Source organism: Apium graveolens, chromosome 4 (genome assembly GCF_009905375.1).
Source record: "Apium graveolens cultivar Ventura chromosome 4, ASM990537v1, whole genome shotgun sequence".
Taxonomy (NCBI): Eukaryota; Viridiplantae; Streptophyta; class Magnoliopsida; order Apiales; family Apiaceae; genus Apium; species Apium graveolens.
The window spans coordinates 5,573,128-5,599,704 of NC_133650.1; the positions used below are offsets into that span (position 1 = coordinate 5,573,128).

General features: G+C 36.1%; 2 protein-coding genes across 2 annotated transcripts; one reads left to right on the top strand and one right to left on the bottom strand.

The window, feature by feature from the left end:
• The first annotated feature begins 12,268 nt into the window (after window positions 1-12,268).
• On the top strand, window positions 12,269-16,915 carry LOC141717582 (alanine aminotransferase 2-like). Its single transcript, XM_074519722.1, has 15 exons — window positions 12,269-12,601; window positions 12,688-12,738; window positions 12,833-12,883; window positions 12,977-13,042; window positions 13,133-13,194; window positions 13,614-13,692; window positions 13,823-13,927; window positions 14,033-14,143; window positions 14,285-14,422; window positions 14,556-14,630; window positions 14,782-14,902; window positions 15,019-15,173; window positions 15,286-15,360; window positions 15,972-16,175; window positions 16,482-16,915. Exons 1-15 carry the CDS (start codon window positions 12,350-12,352, stop codon window positions 16,596-16,598), a joined length of 1,662 nt encoding a protein of 553 aa, XP_074375823.1. The 5' UTR covers window positions 12,269-12,349; the 3' UTR covers window positions 16,599-16,915.
• Window positions 16,916-18,097: 1,182 nt separating this feature from the next.
• On the bottom strand, window positions 18,098-25,853 carry LOC141717583 (proteasome subunit alpha type-5). The gene is made up of 10 exons (XM_074519723.1): window positions 25,722-25,853; window positions 25,581-25,622; window positions 25,388-25,469; window positions 25,139-25,219; window positions 24,886-24,999; window positions 24,693-24,794; window positions 19,687-19,745; window positions 19,032-19,134; window positions 18,770-18,835; window positions 18,098-18,466 (listed from the first exon to the last, which is right to left on the bottom strand). The coding sequence occupies exons 2-10, from the start codon at window positions 25,592-25,594 to the stop codon at window positions 18,374-18,376; spliced, it is 714 nt and encodes a 237-aa protein (XP_074375824.1). The 5' UTR covers window positions 25,595-25,622; window positions 25,722-25,853; the 3' UTR covers window positions 18,098-18,373.
• Window positions 25,854-26,577: the final 724 nt, after the last annotated feature.

Consider the following 26,577-nt stretch of genomic DNA (forward strand, 5'->3'; position numbering starts at 1 on the left):
AAGGACTTAGTTAGAGGAATTCCTCTTATTGAATTCTCAAGGGATGGTTTGTGTGATGCTTGTCAGAAAGGCAAACAAAGGAAAGCATCATTCAAAAAGAAGCTTGAAACAACAATTGATGAACCATTACAGCTGCTACATATGGATTTGTTTGGACCAGTCAATGTATTGTCAATTGCAAGAAAAAGATATTGCTTAGTGATTGTAGATGATTTCTCAAAGTTTTCATGGGTCTATTTTCTTGGATCAAAGGATGAAGCAAGTGAAATCATTATCAATCACATCAGGCAAGTCAATAATCATCCTGACTTGAAGGTTAGGAATATCAGGAGTGACAATGGAACTGAGTTCAAGAATTTGACAATGAGGCTGTTCTGTGAAGAAAATGGAATCATGCATGAGTTCTCAGCTCCAAGAACACCTCAGCAAAATGGGGTAGTTGAAAGAAAGAACAGATCTTTAATTGAGGCTGCTAGAACAATGCTTGAAGAATCAAAGTTACCAACATATTTCTGGGCTGAAGCTGTTAATTGTGCCTGCTACACTCAGAATATTTCTTTGATCAATCAAGCTAAAGGCATGACTCCTTATCAGTTGTTCAAGAGAAGAAAACCAACTCTAAACTTTCTTCATGTCTTTGGATGTAAATGCTTTATACTGAAAAATCAATCTGACCATAAAGGGAAGTTTGATGCAAAGGCTGATGAAGGGATATTTGTTGGTTACTCAGCTGGAAAATGTTATAGGGTCTACAATCTAAGAACCAACATTGTTATGGAATCTGTGCATGTTGTGTTTGATGATAAAAAGATTGATGGACTAACAGATGAGGGACACCATGAGAGACTCAAATTTGACAATATTGAGATATATTGTGATGATAGTGAAGAGGAGACTGATGGAGATGACACTTCAAAAGGGATTCAAAACATGCCCTTGGATAATGCACAAAATTCTGCATCCATTGATAGAGGCAATGCAGTATCCGTTGAAAGACAGAGTGCATCATCCGTTGAAGTACAAAATGAAGCATCCGTTGATCATAGTTCATTAACGGATAATCGATTTACATCATCAGTTGATAAAACTCCAAGTTCCCTACAAAGGACCAACAACTCAGGGGGAGTTTCAACTGATCAAAACTCTGTCTCACATCACGACAATACTGAGGCCACCTCATCTAGAGCACATCTTCCACCTCAAAGGAAATGGACCAAGAATCATCCCTTTGAACTGATCATTGGTGATGCATCATCTAAAGTGCAAACAAGAAAAGCTACTCAAGATGAATGTCTGTATAGTAGTTTTCTATCTCAGGAGGAACCTAAGAAAGTGCAAACCAAAGAACAAGAGTCCTATTGACACAAAATGGGTATTCAGAAACAAGATGGATGAAAATGGCATTGTCATAAGGAATAAAGCCAGATTGGTTGCTAAAGGCTATTCTCAACAAGAGGGAATAGATTTTGATGAGACATATGCTCCTGTTGCAAGACTTGAAGCCATCAGAATTTTTCTAGCCTATGCAGCCCATGCCAATTTCAAAGTCTATCAAATGGATGTCAATAGTGCATTTCTAAATGGGAAATTGGAGGAAGAAGTTTATGTAAGTCAACCTCCAGGGTTTGAAGATTCAAATTTTCCAGACTATGTGTATTATCTGTTGAAAGCACTCTATGGACTGAAGCAAGCACCTAGAGCCTGGTATGAAACCTTATCAAAATTCCTTTTGGAGAATCACTTCACTAGAGGTACTGTTGATAAAACTCTTTTCTTTAAGAATGTTAATGGCTCTAGTATACTTGTTCAAATTTATGTAGATGACATAATATTTGGATCTACAGATGATAAGCTTTGTAAAAAGTTTGCTAAGCTAATGCAAAGTAATTATGAAATGAGCCTGATGGGAGAACTAACCTATTTTCTTGGTTTACAAGTTAAACAAGTTAGTGATGAAATTTTCATTAGTCAAACTAAATATATTTATGATCTTTTAAAGAAGTTTGACTTAATAGAATGTTCATCTGCAAAAACTCCCATGGCCACTGCCACCAAACTTGAATTAAATAAGACTGAAAGGTCTGTGGACATTACAAGTTATAGAGGCATGGTTGGTTCACTTTTATATTTAACTGCCAGTAGACCAGATATAATGTTTTCTACATGTCTCTGTGCTAGATTTCAAGCTGACCCTAAAGAATCTCACTTAGTAGTTATTAAAAAAAATTTCAGATATCTCAAGGGGACTCCAAATCTAGGAATTTGGTACCCTAGAGAGTCTGGTTTTGATCTAATTGGCTACTCAGATGCAGACTATGCAGGTTGCAAAATAGACAGGAAAAGTACAACAGGCTCCTGCCAATTCCTGGGAAACAAGCTTGTATCATGGTTTAGCAAAAAGCAAAATTCAGTCTCTACTTCTACAGCTGAGGCTGAATATATTGCTGCTGGAAGTTGCTGCTCTCAAGTGTTATGGATGAGGAATCAACTCCTTGATTATGGACTACATGTTGATAGAATTCCTATTTTTTGTGACAACACAAGTGCCATAGCCATAACAGAGAATCCTGTGCAGCACTCAAGGACCAAGCACATTGATATCAAGTACCACTTCATTAGGGAACATGTGATGAAAGGTACAGTGGAACTTCATTTTGTTCCAAGTGAACAACAAATTGCAGACATATTTACCAAGCCACTTGATGAATCAACATTCACAAGACTGGTAAGTGAGCTAGGTATGCTTAATTACTCTTAAAATTCATGTCCTTATTGCAATTTGAAATGAAGCCTGAAATGTATTAGCTGCAAGAACAAATTTGATTTTTAACATAGATTATTCCATCAACGGATATTCCCTATCCGTTGAAAGTCAAAATTGTTCTGTCAACGGATGTTCATTATCCGTTGAAAGTCATATACATTTCTGGAATTTTTATCCGTCAACGGATAAAACTGAAGTGCTCTTCAACGGATGACAGTTTACCTTATCCGTTGAAATATCACATCAGTCGATTCAAGTGTTTCACAGCCGTTGATTCTATTGTCTTAACCGTTGATACTCATACATACAGCTGTATGTATTTGTTTTAAAGGTAGTTTTTAGAATACTTACAGTTTATTCTTAAACGGCTGAAATTCACTTACATATATTTATTGTTTAATCTCTTATTTATGCTTTTTAATTTGAGAAAGTATATAAGCCCTTCTGATTTTTCATTTTTACTTTACGCTTTCTTGAAATTTCAAAGCTTTTACCATTTTCTCTCTGCAAAACCTTCAAGTTATTCTCTGCAATTTCTACTCACAACAATGGCACCAGTAGTAAAGATTATGTCTCAATCTGGGTTCATCTATGAGAAAAACAATTTCATAGCTTTGGTAGAAAAGAATGAAGCCCACTCAGATTATCACAAAATGATGGACTTCATCAAAAACTGTAAACTTAGCTATGCAATGCTGGAAGCCCCAACGATTTATTGTGAAGTAGTTGAGGAGATTTGGACAACTGCTGAGTTCAACTCCATAGATATGACTATCTCCTTCACTCTCAAAGGTAAAAATCACTGTGTTAACTGTGATGACTTACTAGCATGTTTTAAATTACCTGAGAACAATGCAATGACACCACACACTGATAATGATGTATCCAGCATGTTAGATTCCATAGGTTATTCTCTTAACTCTGCTAGTTTAGGGAGTATTAAAAGAAAAGGCCTTAGGAAAGAATGGAGTTTTCTTGGGGATGCCTTTATCAAGGTTTTCTCTGGGTAAATTAGCAATTTTGATGCCATAACTTCATCTCTTGTTAATATGCTCTATATGCTTGTTTCTGATAGGTATTTTAATTTTAGCAACTATGTTATGCTAGAATTGGGTACTAGATTAGGTAACAAAGCTAATAGACCTAATAACATCTATTATGCTAGATTCTTTATGTTATTGGCTAACCATGTTGCTGAAGGTTTGGTCATTACGAATGAGAATAATAAACTCAAGTGCTGGGCACAAGAGAAAAGAGTTCTTGCAGATTTATTGAGAATGGATCTCAACAGCAGTGTGCCATTGGTATATTTACCAATCATGAATGCACCTCAGGTAGGTGAGGTAATTGCTTCTACAACTCCTACTTCTTCCAACCCCTCTATTTCTTTATCTTCTAGTGTGGCCATGGAATCTGTGACAATGCCCCAACAGATTCCTACCAAGGTCACCAAAACTAAACTTTCAAAATCAAAGACAAAGAAAACCACCTCTGTTGTTTCTCAAAAGACAACAGTTGTAACACCTACCATTAACCCTGAGGGGAATGAATAGGGTGTGAGTGGTGAGGGGAGGGGTGAACATCAAAGAAACCCCCAGGATAAGGAAGGAGAGAAAAGTGCTTCCCAAGCTAGCCAAGCCACAGTTTCTCAAAAAGCTGTGGTGGTTGAAAAGGTTACTAGCATATCCCTAGCTGCATCCTCCCAAAAGGATGTAACTATTGAAAATAGTTCCCAACCAGGAATACACAAACGAGGGAGAGACACTAAAGCCAAACACTCACCAACAAAAGCCTTTATTAGAAGAAAGAGAGCTAGAACCCAATCTTCTACACAGGGTGCACACACTGCACAGATACATCCATCTGTATCTATGCCTTCTCAAACTCAGTTTGATGTGGCTCCAACAAATGTGGAGTCACAGCCCCATTCTCTCACAATTAACACACATCAATCACCACACACTTCTTCACCATCTCTAGATGTGGATATGTTATTCCCATCAATTCCTGATTCTCCCTCTTTACAACTCAGGGAGGAGCCCCACTCAAATACAGGTGATCATCATCTTTTAGATGATTTGTTGGATCACCCGTAAATTCTTTCAGATGTAATTGAAGGATCTGTGTCACCAAAACTCATATCAATCTACACAGATTCAACAGTTATATCACTTTCAATTTCTACTTCTTTTCCTTCTTCAACGGATATCACTCATCCGTTGACAAGTGGTTGTTCTTCAACGGATAAGCTTAACAGCAGTTATCCGTTGATACCATCAGTTTCACCTTCAACGGCTATTCCTCATCCGTTGATAGTCTCTACACACACAACTGAAACAATTTCAAGTGTAGAAGACTTGATTACTGTACAATCACTTCTAGGACTGAGGGAAGGGAGTGACAATTTGAGTGAGAGGCTGGGTTGCTCCCAGGCAAAAGGAGAGATTGAGAGCTCAAATATGCATGCTATTTCTTCCAGCATGGCAAAAGTAAGTGAGAGGAGTACCACCTTAGTAGGTGAAGGTGAGGGAGTGAGTTGTGTGAGCCAGGGGGAGCCCCTGATGCAAGAACATAGAGAAAATGAGAGAAAAGCAGGTATATCAGATATAAGGATGGATCCAGCCATTGCTAGTGAGTCAATGATTGTGAATGATGCTGAAAAGGAAAGACAATTTCAGCAACATTACAAAGCTGTAATTGATAACATTTCCTTGGATGCTGACACTTTTACTCATCCTGTTTCAGCCTATCAAGTATTGGCTGCACAGGGCAATGTGGAGGCAGAAAAGACACTACATCTAGTACATACAACAACATCTCTTCAAAGGGACAAAACTGCTATTAACAAGATGCCTTCAACAGCTGGTGAGTCATTTGAAGAATTTGGAGTAAATTCTGATGATGATGACTTTGTTTCTTCTGATGGAAGCATGAACTTAGGGGGAGATGAAGGCCCTAGTTCTATTCCAAATCTACCTGAATGGGCCTTCACAAAGGAGTCTACAACAGGGCAATTCAATGTCTCCTTAGTCAAACAAATCAGTACTATCAAACAGGCCATTCAGAAAACTTCTCATGCTGGTACAAAGGCTATCCTTACAGCTCACTTGGACTCACTGCATCTCATGAAGTTGCAGCAAGTAAGACAGAATCTGAGTGTGGATAAACTCAGAAAGGATATTGCTGACTTGAAATCCTACAATTCTGAAAAATTGGATTCAGTCATGCCCTTTGGTACAATGCAGGACATTTTTTTGAGATTGAAAAAGGAATCACATACTGAAAAGAGGTTGGCCAAATTGGAAGACAGAGTTCAAGTTATTGAAGATTCTGTGGCCACCATTCTTCACAACCAACAATCTCAAACAAATCTACTTATGCAGCTGGCAAAAGCACAGGGCTTGACCCCTCTCCTTGATGATAACAAAAAGGGGGAGAGTAAAAGGGAAGGGGAAGGAGAGCCATCTACAAAAATCCAAATATCTAAAGTGCTAGTTCCTGCCATCACTACTTCTCCAATCATTCAAATCAAAGGAAAGCCTGATGGAATTGATTTAATCCAGCTAGCAGCAGCTGAAATTCAAGTGAAAGAGCAAAGGAGGAGAATTGATGAAAGGTTGCAACAGCTGTTTGGCTCAACACAAGATAAATCAATATCTGTGAAACATAGCACAAAGGTTGAACCAATCAATATGGAGCACAAGCCAGAAAGGAGAAATAAGGTTGGAGAGACTTCTTTCAAGAATCTAAAACCTATGGTTCTCAAGCCCAACACCAGATCCAGCAAGGACTCCACAAAGAACCCTCTTGACTTTGCTCAGATGAAAGAAGTGGACTTTCCTCTTCCAAAGCCTGATGAAGACAAAGTTTTGGGTACAAGTATCATAAAACACAAGGAGACCATGGATGAGGCAATAAGGAGAAACATGGCTATTATCTTTAGAGAGGGAAAGAGCATATGTGTGATGCAAGGACATCCCAAATTCTCAATAGCCAAGAAGGAAGAAACCAAAAGGTTAAAGAAAGAAGCTGAAAAACTCAAGGCTGACAAAAGAGCACAAGCAAAGCTTGAACAAAAGCTAAAGTCAAGTCTAGTTGAAAATGAGAAAGGAATTGAAGTCAGGGGTGAAGACAAGATTGCAAACTTAGATGAGGTTTTTGGGAGTATATTTGGTGAAAGCATGGAGGAAAAAGAGGAATGGCAGAAGGGAAACATAAGAAAGGCCAAGGCACATAGAAGGAGTGAAGGCAACACTGAAGAAACTAAATCTCTACCTTCCATACCTGAACCCTTTGTTGCTGATCCCACTATAAACATCCATGGTGAACCAATCATCCCAAAAGAGGAACCTATTGATTGGGACACCATCAATTTGCCTACCTTTTTAACCACTCTTCCACTACCAAAGAAACAGAAAAGAAAATCCAAATCTACACCTCCCCTAAACTCTAAGAAATTCACTCAAAAACATAAACCTAACCCTAAACCACTCATTTCTAAAGATGATTATGTTCACATCTGTGACATAAAAGAAATTTCAGACATTGAACTCTATCTGGATGAGCTGGAGGATGTAAGGGGAATTGCTGCTTACAGACAGCTACCAGAGAGATTGGTGTTCAAATACAAAGGAGCTGGGGAAAGAACATGGCCTCTATACAGGATTCTGAATGAAGGCTACTCTACCTTGATCAGAGTCTTTTCAGCCATACAAAAGGATTCTGGCTTTACCAGGACTGCCAAGACTGAAATTCTCAACAAGATTGCCAACATAAGGAAAACTTGGAGGGAGCCCAATGCTTTGCCCAGAACCTTACTCATTCAAGAAAGGGGAACTACAATTCACAAATCACCTCATTGGTTGATGGAATTCAGAGATGATAAAGGAGTCAGAAGATTTTTCAGACTTGAAGACCAACTCAAGATTGCCAGCAATGAAACTCTCAAAGAAATGCAATCTAAGTTGGATATCAGTGATGAAGATGAAGCTGAATTCTTCAGACAACTCCAACTCCAAATTGAGGAAAATGACAAAGGGCTAGGAAAGAAAACCAGGGATCAAAGAAGAAAAAGATGATTTGCTCAGGCTAGAGGAGCACCCTTGGAAACACTGTAAATCTTCAATTACCTTCTAGTACATACACTTTTGCAGCACTTTTAAATTTCTACTTAATTTCAGTTCATATATTTGTTAAGTGTTTTGTTATCATCAAGTTAACCTTGAATTTATGTCTACAATTCTTATAGACATAAATAGGGGGAGATTGTTAGGAATATATGTGCATTAGTTTGATGATATGTTTAACAAAACACTTAAGTAGAAATCTAGTGTTTGTAGCCTCAACGGATAAGACCACTTTGGCTATCCGTTGATGATGTAGCTTTACTTAGAAATAAGTCTAGTGTTGTAGCACATTTGAGTCTCTGAATTTGAGATATAATTCTTAAATGTTGAGGGAAATTATAAGTCGTGTTGACTACTAAAGGATATGCAGATAGGAAGGCCAATTGTAAATATTTCATGCCTTGTAATTTTGTATAAATGAAATGGTGTCAACGGATAACTTAAAGACCTTCAACGAATGAGAAACAAAGCTTCAACGGATGTCTCTAAAGTTTCAACGGATAACATCCTTCAACGGATGAGTGCATCAACGGATAGAGCTTCAACTGCTAACACATCAATGGATAAAGCCATCAACGGATGAAGGCTTCAACGGATGTTCTGTTAAATAGCAGTTGACAAGTGGTAGTTGTACCTACAAACAGAGGCACATGGGTTGACAGAGACAACTGAGATGTGGTAGCCTATTTCAGGAACATCAGAAAAAGCAGCCGTTCTACTCTAGCATAAAGAGGCAATAAGTCAACAATGCACTGGAGTAAAAATGGAGAAGAAACAAGTGGAGAACTTATTTTATTATTGTACTTTTTATCTTTGTCTTCACTTGTAAACTTGGTGTTATATAAACCAAGTAGCAGCTAGTAATTAGAATAGAATTTTTCCAGAGCTGTTTAGAAAAATCTTGAGAAAAATTATCTAGTTTGTACTAGGATGCAGCTGTGATCAACTTCTTGAATCACAGATTTTCTGAAATACCATCTCTGGTGGAACAACAAATCCACCAGAAAAGTTTTTAAGGTCTGTTGTGTTCTGTACTTTTGTGCTTGAATATATATCTGTCTGTATTAGCTTAAAGCAATTCACACACTTGTTTATCTTAAACACACAGCCTTTGAAACTGCTCAAAACTTGAAAAAGTTTTGAGATTTACATTCAACCCCCCTTCTGTAAATCTCATTGTTAGTTCACTAGGAATAACATCATTGTCAAGGTAAGTTAACTCTTCACACTTTTATTTTTATTTTAAAATCTGTTAAATATTTTTGCATTGCTTTTATTTTAACAACTATGGATCAAGTAATTGTTTTAGACATAAGAATTCCCAGTGAGCTCTGACTTATAAAACATTTAGTAATTGCGTATAGTTCCGGAACTAGATTTTGATACCTTACTAAGGCGTGCTTTGCACAGTTTATGATACCTTAGTAAGGGGCGCATTATGGACATTTGTGAACCTATGATACCGTGTCACCAGGTATTTGTGACCTTAGCGAACTGTGCAATTTATTTATGTTATATGTAAACTTTGGATTTTGAGCAATGATTCTGGCTTTATAAAAATTATGAACTCCTTGGTCCACTAGTGTCGAATTATTTTCTTACTGGGTTGTTTGGCTCATGACTTACAAATTTTCAGGTGCTAAACTTCTGGGATGGACAAGGAAATGCATTTGGCTTGAGCTTATTGTAATAATATTTTAGTGATAGTGTCTTATCTTAGAGTTGCGTCTCTCTGTATTTGTCTTTATTTCAGCTATATGATACTATTTCTGAGTTGGATTTCGGAATCTTGTTTGCTTATGTGAGACTTGTTTTAAGTATGAATAAAGTTTGATATCTAAGTATAGTTGTTGTATAAAAAGTTGGGGTATTACAATCGAAGATCACAAAGGTAATAATAAAAATGTAATGTAAGGAGATATATACAAACACAATTCTAATATCTTATGAGTTTAAATGCGGTTTACCTTGATTCACGTGATTTACAGGCTTCGGCGTGAGCCCGTGGGATTTACCCCGTGCACACCCAAATGGTAGTGGCTGCGGGTTAACTACGATAATTTATTTTTACCAAAAATACCAACTTTTATGAAAATATTTGCAGAAACGGACGCGGATTGCATAGGAGGTTGTAACGGTTGCATACGTGGTTGCATATGAGGTTGATCCGTATTTTTGCAAAGATTTTCTGCAACTTGGGTATTTATGAAAAAATCTCTATCTTATGCCAGTTTCACATGACTTAATATAAAATATATAATTTTTGTCGTAACTAAAACATGGATGTTTAGAAGATTTAAATGAAATGACTAAATTTTACATGTTGATATGCCTTGTATAAATTAGGCAACAAATGAAGGTATATGCATCAAAAAGACAAGAGTTTGTTGGTATATGAGTATGATAAAACTTGGATGCTTACAAAAGTAACAAATATAGATAGCTGATTCCGTAGACTGGCTTTGTATTAAATAGACAACTAATTAAGGTACATGCATCCAAAAGATATGAGTTTGTTAATATGTGAGTGTGATCAAATTTGGATGCTTACGGAAGTAGCAAATTATATAAATAGATGATTCTATAGACTGCCACGTCATACACGTGAGATTTTACTTTATATAGATAAGGATAAGATAAGATAAGATATTTATAAATATTAGAAACTTATCCAAAATTCACAAACATGCGTTTTGTATTTATACATGTAGAATTTAGCATTTGATCGGTTCAGTACAAAATCGGACCGACCAAATAAACCTAAAATCAAAATCTTGGACATAAATTTTGTTATAAATTGAACCGGGTCGAACCAAAATGACTGGGGCTGGTTCGATTTTAAACCGAACGAATCGTTTTTTTTTCAAAAAATAAACCATGTTAAAAAATAAACCGAAGTATATAAAATCTAATATATCATTAAGTACTCTGATATATAGAGTTATAATAGTTTGTAAATACAATTATAAAATAAAAATTGTGATTATAATTTTAAATATTTATGTAAAATGTATAAAATATAAAATTATAGGATTTGTAATTTGGTGTAATACATTATATATATATATATATATATATAAAATATACCGTAACTAAATCAGGGAAGTTCAGAGGATTCAAATGAAACAATTAAATTTTACATCTTGATATGACTTGTATTAAATTGACAACTAATTAAGATATATGGATCCAAAAAACATGAGTTTGTTAGTACACGCGTGTGATAACACTTAGATGCCTACGAAAGTAGCAGATATAGATTGCTAATTTCATAGACTCCCTTGTATTAAATAGACAACTAATTAAGGTACATGCATCTAAAAAACATGAATTTGTTAATATAGGAGTATGATAAAACTTGGATACATACGAAAATAGTAGATATAAAAGACGATTTTATAGACTATCACATTATATACTGTGCGATTTTACTTTATATACATATAAGATAAGGTAAGATAAGATATTTATAAATATTAAAAACTTATCCAAAATTCACAAACATGCCATCTTGTTTTTATACATGTAGAATTGAGCATTTGATCGGTTCAATTCAAAAGTGGACATGCCAAATAGACCTAAAACTAAAATAAATTTTTCCCTTGAATCGAAACTTTGTTATAATTTGAATAAAATCGAACCGAAATAATTCGTTATGGTTCGATTTTAAACCGAACGAATTGATTTTTTTCCAAAAAAAGTTTATATTAAAAAATAAAACAAAATTTATAAAATCTAATATATCATTAAATAATGTGATATAAAGAGTTATAAGTTTTTAAATACAATTATACCATAAAAATTATTATAATAATTTTAAATTTATATGTAAAATGTATAAAATATAAAAATTATAATATTTATAATGTGATGTATTCAGCTATTTGGTCGGGATCAAACCAGATCAAACCGATTTTAATTCGATCTATTCAGTACGTTAAAATAAACCAGGAGTCTGAAAATTAGGATCGAACCCAAATGAATTAACATAGTTCGATTTAATTTTTCAATTTGGGTTTAATTTTGTTCAAAACTGTATACAGAGACATGTCCCTTGTAAACGACCTCCGGACATGATTCTTGTACGTAAATATGTACTGTTTTGATAAATAAGTTATTTCTTTCTCCCGAATAAGAAATACCAACCGTGTATATATTTAAGAAAAACCTAATTTGATAAAATAAATAACATGGTAAATTTTTCATAGATTATTTTTTGTATCAATAGATAGATTTATATTTTTTATTTTAATAAACTAATTATTTATTCTCAATAATTACAAAGAATCAAGAATTTATCGTAAGTTACATTCTCGCTCGCCCGATAATTATTGTATAAAATAAATAGTGAAGGCATATGAAAAAATGGGATGTAACTTGGAGATTAGGCAGGAGGTTGAAAAAAGGTAACAGTGGGGGGGCATATAAAGTGGATGCTGGGAAACGTGGAAGTAGCACGATGCGGAGATTTGTAGCCAACAAATTAGCCAATTCAGCTGCCAAGAGAACCTCTTTTCTTTCTTCCAACAAAACCAGCGGCAGATTCATCAACACCAGCTGCTGCTTTATAGACCACCACACCACTTGTTGTTCTAGTTTTATTTCAACGCCTCTTCTCTCTCGTTTCTTCACATCTATTCCTCCCGCCGTTCATTCTCTTAACACCGTCATGCCTTCTCACTCCATCACTCTCGATTTCATCAATCCCAAGGTATGTCCCTCTTTCTTCAACTTATTTTACTTTGTTTTTTTCTCCATTGATTTGTTTGTCCCTCTTTTTTAAATCAATTAATTTAGGTCATTGAATGTGAATACGCTGTCCGTGGTGAGATTGTTAATCTCGCTCAGGTACCTACTCTTCCTGCTTACCGTTTAATCATGTTTCCGCTGGTTTTCTTCGTCTTTAATTATGTTTCGTTATTCGATTTTTATTTTTCCTCAGAAATTACAGCAAGAGCTGGTTGATAAGCCCGGTTCCCACCCTTTTGATGAGGTTTTTGCCTATTTCTTCTTTCTACTTTACTCAGACTTGCAATTTTATTTGCGGAAACTAATTATTTACCTCCTCCTGCTGTTGGATCGTCAGATACTTTACTGCAATATCGGAAATCCTCAGTCTCTTAATCAGCAGCCTATTACCTTCTTCCGAGAGGTTTACTTGTCCTCCTTGCTCGCTTTAATTTTATACACACTTTTTTGTTAATAAGTTGTTCATCACCTGATTTTGCCAATTCCTCTTCAGGTTCTAGCACTATGCGATCATCCTGCCATCTTGGACAAGAGTGAAACGCAAGGTTTGTTCAGGTGTGTAACTGTTGTTTTGATTGATTCCCCGTTGTGTAAATAATCAAGTTTATGTAAACTGCTTTTAGATATTCGACTATTTTTATCCTGTTTTAAAGCAACATATAGATTCCTAGGTCTATTATATGTTCTAAGATTTAATAACCACTGATCATTCTGGGGGAATCTAACATATAATTTAAAGAAGGTAACTAGTATAAGGATATTGTTAACATCTGAAATCCCAATTCCAATGTGTCACCTATCAGTATCACGCTCAAACACCTTTCTATTATGATGAGCAACTTATGGCATAGACATTAAAGAGAAGGGTAAAATTGGACGATAAGCTGAAAGAAGAAATCTCTACATCATGAAAACTGTTGAGAATCGATGAAACCTATTTATTGACCTTGACTTTCCCTGATAACTGATTGCAGCGCTGATTCCATTGAAAGAGCTTGGCAGATACTTGATCAAATTCCTGGAAGAGCCACTGGTGCATATAGTCATAGCCAGGTAGTACACTCGATTTTTTGTAGATGAATAAATTGATTAAGTAGGCAATCATGTATTCCTAAATAACTATTAACGTCTTTTATTATGCGAACTTTTAATATTTGAACTTTATTCTTGTTCTATGCTACAGGGTATTAAGGGGTTGCGTGATACAATTGCTGCTGGGATTGAAGCTCGTGACGGTTTTCCTGCAGATCCAAATGATCTTTTCCTGACAGATGGTGCAAGTCCAGCGGTAATTTTGGTTTAACACTGTTCTTTCTGACTTTTGGATGTTCTAAACAATTCTAATGATGACGCAAGTCAAGACATAGCTAATAGCTTCTTCCTTTTTAATTAGGTTCATATGATGATGCAATTATTAATATCATCAAAGAATGATGGAATCCTCTGTCCAATTCCCCAGTACCCCTTGTACTCTGCTTCAATAGCCCTCCACGGTGGCACTCTGGTATGTTCTTTTCCTTGTTATATCTAATCTATACAATATTTTTAGGAGTTTGATTTACTATTTAAAAGCATTTGTGACATGCTTGCCCAAGCATTAAGGATATCTGATTTCAACTACTCTGACTTTGTACTGTTTTTTCAGGTTCCTTATTATCTTGATGAAGCAACAGGATGGGGATTGGAGATTTCTGAACTTAAAAGGCAGTTAGAAGATGCAAGGTCCAAGGGAGTTACTGTCAAAGCTTTGGTTGTCATAAATCCAGGGAACCCAACAGGGCAGGTGAGACTCACTATTCTTTTGGTAAAAGGAAACACACAGATCTCACAAAACAGATATTGCGTTGATGATGTTTTTGACCCTCTTGCTACAGGATGATGTATTATTAATGTTGTGCCATTTAAACATATTTTAGGTACTTGCCGAGGAAAACCAAAGAGATATTGTGGAGTTCTGCAAGGCAGAAGGTCTGGTACTTCTGGCTGACGAGGTGTGTACTGGAAAACTTTTGCTATTTATTGCTTTGAAAGATATTTGGTCATCTGCTTTGCCTTCTGTCAAGAAAGTTCACTTTCGATATTTTCTGTAAGATTTTGTATTTGTTGTCCTGGATAGTATGATTGATAATCCTAATAATCTAGGTATACCAAGAAAATGTTTATGTTCCTGAAAAGAAGTTTCACTCCTTCAAGAAAGTGTCCCGATCCATGGGATATGGCGAGAAGGATATCCCGTTAGTATCTTTCCAATCCGTCTCTAAAGGTATGTCAGTTGGATTGTATAATCGAGGCACACACAGGCTCATAAATATGATTAACACCAACTCACCAAGTTTAGAGATGAATAAACTGAAAATTATTTAATGTCATTGTCTCTAGGGTATCATGGAGAGTGTGGGAAAAGAGGCGGTTACATGGAAGTGACTGGATTTAGTCCTGAGATAAGGGAACAAATCTACAAGGTGGCATCTGTGAATCTCTGTTCCAATATATCGGGGCAAATTCTTGCAAGTCTTGTCATGAGCCCTCCCAAGGTTATTCCTGGACTTCAGAACCCTTCCATTCCTAACTTCAAAATTAGCATGAGTTAGTGTGAAGCATTGATCATTAGAAGTAGTTTCCAATCAAACTTATTAATGCATGCAGGTTGGAGATGAGTCATATGAGTCCTATACTGCGGAGAAAGACGGAATACTTTCATCCTTGGCTAGACGTGCTAAGGTCAGTTCAAACCAAGAAGTTTATATATCACTTTTATAAACATGCAACTAGTACATGTTTATGTTTAATTTTTTTTTAAGGCAATGGTCAGAAGTCTAGAACTAGATCCATGATGGCTTATTTGTTAAGACCCAAGTCAACTGTTATCTTTAACAGAAAAAATATAGAAAAGACTATTCTAGTGTTTTCTTTGACTATTTGGCAAACTACTTTGACATTAACCTGTTTGCAAATTTGTAAACCAAGTAGACCAAGGTTTATAACTTTGACTAGCGATTAAGCAGAGTCTCCACCTGCAATTCGTCCTGGATATAGTAAGATACAATGGCCTGTGTATCAGCTAATAAATAACAATTCAGGAAAAAATAGTATTAAGCTGCTTTGGCATAATGTTTGTGTGTGATTCGTCATCATTAGTAACTAAAGGGTTCACATATACATTCCATCTGCAAACTTTCACATGTTTCAAGCCTTTGACACTTTGTACACTGAGACAAAATATTGTGCTGGTGAAAAGATTCCCTATACTATAGTTTTTGCAATCTTGGATTTGCACAGATAATATAAGAGTCGTACAACTTTTTTTAATTATTTTTGTTTACCTGTGATAGACACTAGAGGATGCATTCAATGGTTTAGAAGGCATTACATGCAACAAAGCGGAAGGTGCGATGTATCTTTTCCCACGCCTTCACCTGCCTGAGAAAGCAATAAAGGCCGCAGAAACTGTAAAAACAGCACCAGATGCATTTTATGCTCGTCGCCTCCTGAATGCCACTGGCATTGTTGTTGTTCCTGGATCCGGGTTCTGCCAGGTGAGTTTTATTGATGTCTTCACTAAAACTTCAACTCTATGTGATCTTTCCCACACACACAGACGCAAAAAGTTAAATTTACGAGTATTGGTCGTGCTACTAGGATATTTATGCTATAACTTATACAACTAGCAGTTATTAGGCATCAGTGCAACATTATGGAAAAATTAGAAGCTACCATTGCCATGTCAACATTTTTTTTATCACTTGGCTCTATACCAAACGTGTTTCTATAATATTAGTGTATATAAGTTGTGTTGCCTGTTTGTATCTAATACTCTTCCTTTTTGTCATGTTTTGTAATAGTTTCCTGGGACTTGGCATATTAGATGCACAATATTGCCTCCCGAGGACAAGATTCCAGCTATTGTTGATCGGTTGACTGAATTTCATAAAGAATTTATGAATGAGTTCCGTGACTAAAAGACTATCCTTCCCGGAGGCTTTTTGTTCCCTTCCCCGAATAAAATATCACTGTCCAAGTATATTATTCTTGGAAACGTTTCTTTTGTTTTTATCAGTTCTTATACCATATAACAATATGAGATATATGGAGTGGCTAACTTCTAAGTTCTGGTGTAGAATTCTAGACAATGTCAGTCCATCTCTTTGTCTCATGTTTACTACTTGATAGAGGAAGTTTAATTATGTATGATTATCTGAATCATTTGGAGCAAGCGAGCAAGCATATACATAATTAGTATGCTGGAAAGAACGAATTTTATGTGATTTTTGGTTGATCTCAAAGTTGCAGGTGCAAAGTAGCTTCATTTTTGTATAGAAATTCTTGCCTCTTCTCGTTTCTATTTTCAACAGGTAAAATTGTAAAACTATAGAAATAGAATAGGCATTCGGCATTTGAAATTTGGATGTTTTCAAATTAGGGGGGGGGGGGGTTTGGATGCATTGTGGGAATGGGAATCGGGAATGGGAATATAGGGAATGGGGGTTAATGGGTAAGAGAATAAAATGGGAATTCTAGAATTATGGTTGGTTTGATTTATACACCAAAAAGGAATGAGATTCTGATTCGCCACCACTAAATTACCACTAAATTACTAATCCAAATACTATGACTTGGGTTTAAGATTTCGATTCTTGGGCAAATTCAACCAAACACCCCCTAAATAGTAAAAGCTTGTGTTATTGTGACACTTCAAAAATATAAATGTAGCCCAGGCATGTGGAAATAAAAATTTGGTAATGTCGAGCACGGTTGGATAGCTCAAGTGGTAAAGGGTTTATCCTCTGTCGTCCCAGATCCTGGGTTCGATCCTGACTCACCCCGAGAATTGTTGAGAACAAATACTCATTTGTAAGGCTATAAGCCAAAATTAGTCAAAAAAAAAAAAATGGTAATGTCAACTGTTTCAGTTTAAATAGTAAAAGCTCGTGTGGTGTGATGAACACTTAGGAATGTGGCATTTATCTGGCAAAAACTGCAAAAAAAAAAGCGCGAGTATTTGACTGTTTGAAATAAATTTAAATTATGCTGGTCTGTATACAGCTAAGTTAATTTTTGCTTATAAAGTACAGTTAAATTAATCATATATATCAATATATCTTTCGGATTTTCTAATGTGTGTCCAAAGACACACAATAAGCACCAACTCCCATTCACCAACTCATAGTTTGGTTCATTTTGATTGATCCTCTAATCATAAATATGAATGGACCCCAACAATTCCACCAATAAAAATGTACAAAACTCATAAAATTTAGTGCGTATTATATGCCCCTGGGCACACATTAAAAATACCGTATATCTTTTAATGATTAGGTGGATTTTTTCAAATTCATACACGGCCCGCAACCAAATCGGAAAATCCGTATGCAAGAATTATATAATTAGTGGTCATATATAAAGGGGTTCATCGAGCTTCACAGCTGAAATAGCATAAAAAAATCTAACAGTTGCACACTTAAACATAAAACCATAAATCTCAGTTGCGCAGTATAAAACCCAGAATCAGTTGAACTCAATCAAGACCAATACAAATCTCCTACTAAAGTTCAAGTCTCCAACAGACCAATAGATATAAATATCCTACAATCTGTTTAAGAAACCTAGGCTTGTTCCACAATAGCAATAAGTACATGATTGACAGTCTATATCGAAATGAGAATTGCAATAGAGTGACAGAGAACTATTACGAACTGTCTCAGATGAACCATAACATAACTTCTGGAATATAATATCATAAGCGACTGATGACGGCCTCCACCTCAGCAGGGGTGTACAAATGGTAAGATGGAGCTACCTTTGCAATATCCACGTTATTGGGGGTTACCTAATATCATAAAACAATATTAGATCAGAGAAGTAGTAGAGGCACTAAAATGCCAAATTCTTAGCAGACATAAACGATCTCCTTGATCTCTTAGGAATAACTATTTAGACCTCTAAGCCTGGTTGATCACATCGAACATTTCTCAACAAATAATGCACGTGCTATATTAGGCATTACAAAGTTGACAAATTTGACCAACATTTGAATCTCGGTTGTAAAGATTGGTTAGAAGGGCAGTTGCAGACTAGCAGCTTTCAGGAACTAACATTACTTAAAAATTCCATATAAAAAATAGTATCTTACTTTTTCTTCCATTACTTGCTTCAGAATCGAAAGGGCAATTGTTTCAGCTTCTTTGAGTGTTAAATCCTGCAGTTAAAAGATATGATAAAAAAGATATAACCAACAGTCACAAAATGTTATAGAATGTTATCAGAATATATCATTATCATGCAAATTGCATCCTTATCCCTTCTGTTGCGCAAAACCAGTACCACTTTGATTTTAGAAAATTTCTTAAAATGGTTAAAACAAAAAAATTCAACCCTGTATGAAAACAATATACCTTGTTATATTGCTCCTGCAGAGAGCTGTCTGCACCTTCAGAACCAGAACCAATGGCTTTACCGTTACACTGCCAGAATGTGCCAGAAGGATCTGTATAATACCTGCACATAACAAACTTGTCTTGTGAATTGACCAGATATTGAAATATCGAAAATACTCGTCTCGGGAACTGCAAGGATAAGGAATATATAAAATTAAAAGAACTAATTATCATTAACCATGAACCGGGCAACCCCCCAAACACCTCCATGAGAAAAATATCAATTACTGCACGATGGAGATAAAGACAGTCCCGCATACACAAGGCCAAAAAAGGTATGAATAAATATGCAATTACAGAAAATGAAATTTATAAACTACAGACATAGAGGATGCAGGTTTGTCTTAAACATAAAAAAACTCTTCGCAAAATAAATATCATTAGTGAATACACAGTACAACACATGCCCAGACAGATATGTTTAGGTTACATGGCTTCTTAACTTCTTGCACTCTAGATATTACTAGCATCATAAGCGAAGTGAAAAAATCAAAAGAAAGAGGCATTCAGGAGAGATTTATCATAATTAACTAATTATATGTAGCTAATCGCAATCAGCAGAAAAGAAGAATCTACTTCTCACGAAACCAAAAATGAATTAAAGGATACTTACAAACTGGGACCATTCTCATCATGGCCAGCAATTAGTAAGGACACCCCAAATGGTCGAGACTGTGGAGGCAAAAAAAAAAACATTACTTGGCAAAAAAAAAAAAGAAAAGATGAACACAGTATTATGCACATCACTGCAAGCATAGAAATCTAGTACATGCCATGTATAAAAATGCAAACTGAAATTTTTCAACACGAAATACACATTAATAGCAATTGGGAACCACCTTCATAGAAACTCTCGTGTAATTATAATTTTAACACTGAATGGATACATGAAACAATCATTTGCAAACAAAAGTTAATCTATAAGCTCAGCTTGCTGCTAAGGTGTTACCTAAAAGAAGCAAGAAGCTCAGAAGCCATAATTTTACTTGATATACTTGCAAAAAAATATTACATAGTGTTAAAGATGAAAGAACTCGTAGACTAGAGTCCACACGGATTACTGAGACATCTAAAGGAAAAGGCTCAAAAATGATATTATTATCTTCAATTACAACAAATAGGCGTACTTGCAAATTTTTCGAAGCAAAAGTATCGCCATTGCAATGTTGAGAAGCAAGAATATGTTACAAATGCAACTCCCCCAAGTTGCTCCTATATAATTGAAAACAAGCCGAGGGTTAAAAAGGGAAATTGAAGTGAAGTTTGTTAGAAAGTTTACAGGTAGCTTGGAGAGAAAGGGGGCTAGTGGAATACAAGCTATTAGGGTGAACAGGAATAGTCGTGCGACATGTATGAATTTTATTTCTTGTGGAGGAGGGTCACCCCATGAAGAGTGAAGAACACCAAACCTACTTTCCATTCTTTCCTAGCGTAACTAGCGTTTGGTAATTGATTGAGCTTTTTAATTCTGTTTATGATAATCCATAGAAAATCAGTATGGCAATGGTTGAACAAGCCATGTCAAGACTCCTCCAAGTCATGGAAGTTCAGAAAAGTGTAAGAACGAGCACCAAGAAGAAACGTGGAAGAACTGGCTCGAATTCGTGATTAGCAAGTAGCAACTTAGGTTACAGGCAATGATAAGGTTAATGCTTCCCAAATGTAAATCCAATTCTTCAACAAAGGTCGGTTGTTTTAAATGGTCCATCTCAAGCAGGGCATAGAGCAAGACAAAATGGAGAAGGCATGTCTGGTTGAGGTGCTCTGGAACGAGGACTTGCGGTTACTAGGGATGGGCATTGACTCCGGCCCGATCGATCCCGCCCCGAAAGTGGCGGGGATTCGAGAACTTTTGCGGGGACGGGCCGGGGTATGGGGACGATTTCCCTAAAAAATCAGGGAACGGGTCGGGGATGGTTTTTTATGTCTCGGCCCGATTTTTTCCCGCTCTACAATATTTTATATATTCTTATTTATCTTCAAAAAATATGTAAGTGATAGGGATAATTTGTATTTTCTATGTTAGAAATATTTTTAGATACTATATTTTTCAAAGTATAAGGTCAGAGTGATATACTACAAATGCACTTTGATTTTACATAAATATTTCATGTATCAAAAGACAAAATTACTAAAATTTGCAGTATAATATTTTAGTTTTTTCTATTTTTTCTACATCTTGCATGAAAAAAATTATTTAATAGAAATTTTGGTTTAAATAAAATATCCCCGATTACCCTCGGAGATCCCCGTTCCCCGTTTGAGATGGGGGCGGGGAATGATATATAGTCCTCGACGGAGAATGGGCCGGGGACGGGGATTAGGTTTGAATTCTCGGGCCGGGGACGGGGATAGACTACTACCCGGCCCCGAATTGACCCGACGCCCATCCGTAGCGGTCACACACATGGTGGTAGTAATAAAGGTACGTGAAGAGAAACTAGGCGGAGATCTAGAATTAAGATTTTTTTGAATTACCACGCTTCGACAGCCGACAACTATCAACTGAATAAATAGAGATAGAAGCGACTATGCTGGCTTTCGAGGGAGACGCGTTGTCGTGGTTCCAACTTCCAATGGTCAAACTAGCGCCAACCAATTTACCACTGGGAGGAACTGGAAGCAATTTCCAGTAACATCTTGGGTTATTTATATGAGAAGTCGTAATTGATCATCGCCAAGAAGGGACGGTGGTGAAGTGTTGGAGGCGATTTATTAAAATAATCCCACTTACCTTGTACTACTACATGAATTTGTCTGGTCTTTCATATTTCCTACTTGAGGCTTCCACTAGAAATTTATTAGTATCTCCCGCCATCCCTCCCAAACTTTTCGAATATTGTTAAAAGTGTAACCAAGTACTACACAAAGTGTCCAGGTTCGTCCAGTTGCGTTTACTTCACCGTCACTATGGAGCTTGCGGTCCACCTCCTCAGGGACGGGGACGGGGACGGAGCCGGGAAATGGAGTATGGGGTGGCGAAATTTTTTTCGGGGTAACTAATATATATTTTTAATTTATTATTTATTATATAAATTAATAAATATTATTTTTAACAATTTTAATGTACAAAATATACTTAAATTCGTGTATTTAAATTCATAACTATTGTAAATATCATTAATATTAGTACTAAATTCATAAAATTTATACATTTTTGAGAGGGCGAAAATTGAAAATAATTTTTTTTTACTATTAAATATATAAATATGTATTTTTTTCATAAATTTTTATACTAATTTTATGATTATACCCGAGTTTGGGGTGGTGGCCGCACCTGCCGACCACCCCCGCCTCCGTCCTTGCACCTCCTCCCACACACAATAGAGTTGGTCGTGGCGAAAATGAGTGTTAAATGGGAGATTCACGAATCTATTATTAATGGGGAAACAAAAAAGAGTGACTCGTGTTGCTAGAGTGTGTTTTTTAAAAATAAAATACTGCATTTTGTCCTCATTTTTTGCTTGCCTATATAAGTACGTATGCATATTTTCTTTTTGATATCATATTTCAAGTGATCAGAATGTATAAAGTATAGAATCACGTGTTAACTGATAGAGATAGATGTGTGAACACAGAAAGCCAAGGAACAGTTAAATGTGTAGTATTTTTGTTGAGTTTACATAATGTGTAACTTTTAGGTTATAACGTACCTACTTGTGATGTTGTACAATCGCTGTTTATTTTAAATTTTGAAAAGTAGTTGTGAGATTAGCTTATTTTTAAACTAGCACAGCATTTCAGGTTAACCTCGGTTTGGGGTGTTAAACTATGTACTTTGTTTTTACCTTGTACCAATATTTATAGAAAAAATAGTACTAGTCTCCAAAATTCTGTTTGTGATCCTTGGTTAAACACTAAGAAGCACGGACACTTCAAAAAGGGCGCCTTACCCGTGTCGGCGTCCGACACGGCGACACGCGCCCGACACAGCTGAATACGTGTCCGACACGCCACATGGCCTGTCGACAGAAAAAGGCGACCGACACACGACCGACACGGCCCACCGACTCAGCCCATAAAAAAGCCCAAAATCATCTTTAAGAAGCCCAAAATCTTTTTTTAAAAGCCCAACCCATCTTATATTAACCCTAATTTTGTGTCTCTCTTTTATAACCCTCTCTTCATCTTTCATCTGAACACAGAACCCTATCTTTATACAATCAAATATATACATACATCTATCTATATATATATAACACGTATAGCTGCTGTTGTTTTATAGATGATCATTTGAATGTAAAAGTAGAATAGATCTTCCACTAGTTTATCAATATTATGAATGAATATTATGAAGGAAACTCTATTATTATTATGAATGAAGTTGTTCAATATTTGACATATACAAATCCTATATATTTTATTTTTTTATTACTTTTTTTGCCGTGTCCCATATCCAGGACACTTCGATAATTGACGTATCCCCGTGTCCCGTGTCGCCGTATCGGTGTCGGTGCTTCCTAGGTTAAACATGAAACCAGCTTCAAAATTTGATTTGTAATTTGAACATGTGTAATCGATCCAAATGATTACATGACTCAACACTTGAACTACACAATTACTAATTTACCAGCACCTAACATGCATATAAAACTGATATAGAACACCTAAAACTCTAGCGACTAGTAATGCAGCTTTCGAAATAATCCTTGCATAGTCATTGCCCCGCATTTGGAAGAGGGTTAGTCCGCACAGGCAGACAGAAAATAAAATTGTAATTTTGAAAAAGAAGACTTAACTCTATAAACAAAACTTTGTATCCTTATATTTTGTGCAAGAATGAAGAAACTGTTAAGTAACCAGCTCATCTAAAACCTTAAGGTGTTAAAGGAAGTCCCCAATAGGATCATATATTTAAAACTCCCCCTCACTCGAAAGCCCATTTATGGGTCGAAGAGTGGAACACCGGCACCCATCTTTGGGGTATTAATTGCCTTTAGTGTCCACATTAAATTGTGAGAATATTGGGGGTGGCTGGGAATCAAACCTTAGTTCTCCCGCCAGCCTAAGCTCTGATACCATGTTGAGTAACCAGCTCATCTAAAACCTTAAGGTGTTAGAGGAAGGCCCCAATAGGATCATATATTTAACACTCCCCTCACTCGAAAGCCCATTTATGGGTCGAAGAGTGGAACACCGGCGCCCATCTTTGGGACATTAATTGTCTTTTAGTGTCCACATTAAATTGTGAGAATGTTGGGGGTGGCCGGGAATCGAACCTTAGTTCTCCCGCTAGCCTAAGCTCTGATACCATGTTGAGTAACCAGCTCATCTAAAACCTTAAGGTGTTAGAGGAAGGCCCCGATAGGATCATATATTTAACAGAAACATAAACTTTTAAAATGTGTCCAGGCACCTTAATTTAAGACCAAGTACCCTAGGAATAGGAAAGCTTACTGACTTCAAAACCTATAGACTGGCTCAGCTTAATAAACAGATTATATTACATGTGAACATTTTGACAAAAAACTGTTGATCAAGCATCTATAGGTTCTGAACACGTTTTAGTGAGCTGCAAGGAGCCTTATAGCTGCTAGAGAATAGCTTCTAAAGAATAAAAATTGAAGAGGAATATGATAGTCAGTGACTTAAAAATAAATTGAAGAGCTACCAACTAACCATTGATTCTTCCTCGCCTTCACCAAACCGCAAAGCCAGATCACAAAGTGCTTGAGTAGTGGACTCAACAGTCATTGGCTCACCATACGAGAATCTATGATTCTAACATAATGAAATTGGATATTAAGCAACTAACCTGTTTAAGTATCACATATACAGAACATATAATGCAAAACAATAACAAGATAAATACCTGAGTTTCAACTCGCGCGTGTTCCACAAGTGTGCGGGCATCAGCAATTAATCCACTCATTGCACAACCTATGTGCTCATCAATTTCCATGATTTTTTCGACACTACTTGGCTCCTGAAAGAGATTTTCAATAAGGAAATTAGAGCAACCAATCTCTTTTGAGAAAATTTAAAGTTTCCGAGTTAAGAACAGTGTAATTGGGATGGACGGTGAATGATAAAACTAAAGAGGGGCCAGGGAAGAAGACAAATACCAAAAGTGGGGATGTAATACGTTTTTCAACAGCAAGAACAACGCCTTCCTTGGTCTTTAAACCGATAGCAGTTGAACCTAACTGTTAAAATCAAACCCACAATGGACACTCAGACATACTTTAACATAACCAACTACTACTTCTAGAGTAACAGCTAATAGCTAAGCACGAGTTCCTGTTCCTATAATAAAATAAGTACTAAGCGATACGAGACTACTAATTACTAATTACGTGGAGTGTTACGAGTACCTTGATGGCCTCAATGGCATATTCAACCTGGAACAATCTACCTTCTGGAGAGAAGGTATTAACACCTCTATCGTACTCAGTCCTTTAAATAAAAACCCGAAAACTAGATCAAATTATTACAAATAATACCCAATGTGTATACATAAATACAGCAAAACCCTAGATTAATTGAAGGGGCAGTAATCAAACTCACCTGGTGAGAAACATGTTGAATTTAATCCTCTTGTACAAATAACTGCAGCAGGTTAAATTAAAAAACAGGCGATTACTAATTGAAACTACAAGTATAAATAAATAAATATAAAAATGGTACAAAGTAGCATATCTTACATACCGTGAGAAAATGTTGATCACCAGAAAATGTAAAATATAATTGCTAAAGAATTGTAAAGTTTGTTATTGTATTTTTGAACACCCTTCTTGTAAAGCAAGTCAGACCATCAGGAGCAGCATCGTTAGTTACGGACGCTCAATCGGATCTCATGAAGCCCAATTTAGAGTCCTAGGTATTAGCAGCCCGTCCCGAATCTAACTTTAAAGTTTTGGGCTCATCGCCTAAGCCCAAATGCAATACAATTTCCTCAATTATCATCCTTTTATTTTGCAATCTTTAAATTTTTCTATAATTTTTGTTATCACAAATAAAATATTACTACTTTATTTTCACATAATGATTGTACTTTTTTTTTTGAAAAATAGCACTTGCATTAAAACATTTCTGAAATAATATTACATTTGATCATATCAGGTGGTGTATCAACTCATTCCCGATGATCTGTCATAGAACAAGAAGCCCTAACTAACAAATGGGCAACATTATTCGCAGATCGATGCACAAAACCAACTAACACTTCATCAAAGTGTTTCAATACCTCGATACAGTCACTAACAATAGTATCAAAAAATGATTTCCCCTTTGCACCATGTATAACATCCACTAGAAGCTTTGCATTTGTTTCAAAAATGCATTTATTCACTCTCCACTCCTTCACCCATGACAATGCCTCTTTCAAACACATCGCCTCCGCTTCCCTTGGTTGTCTTCTTTCTTTTACAGCTTTACACCTTGCACGCAAAAATTCTCCATATTCATTCCTAACAACATACCCCAGCCATGTCTTCTCCTTCCCACACGCTGCATCTATATTGACTTTAATCCACCCAACATGTGGCTTAACCCAAACTGGCAC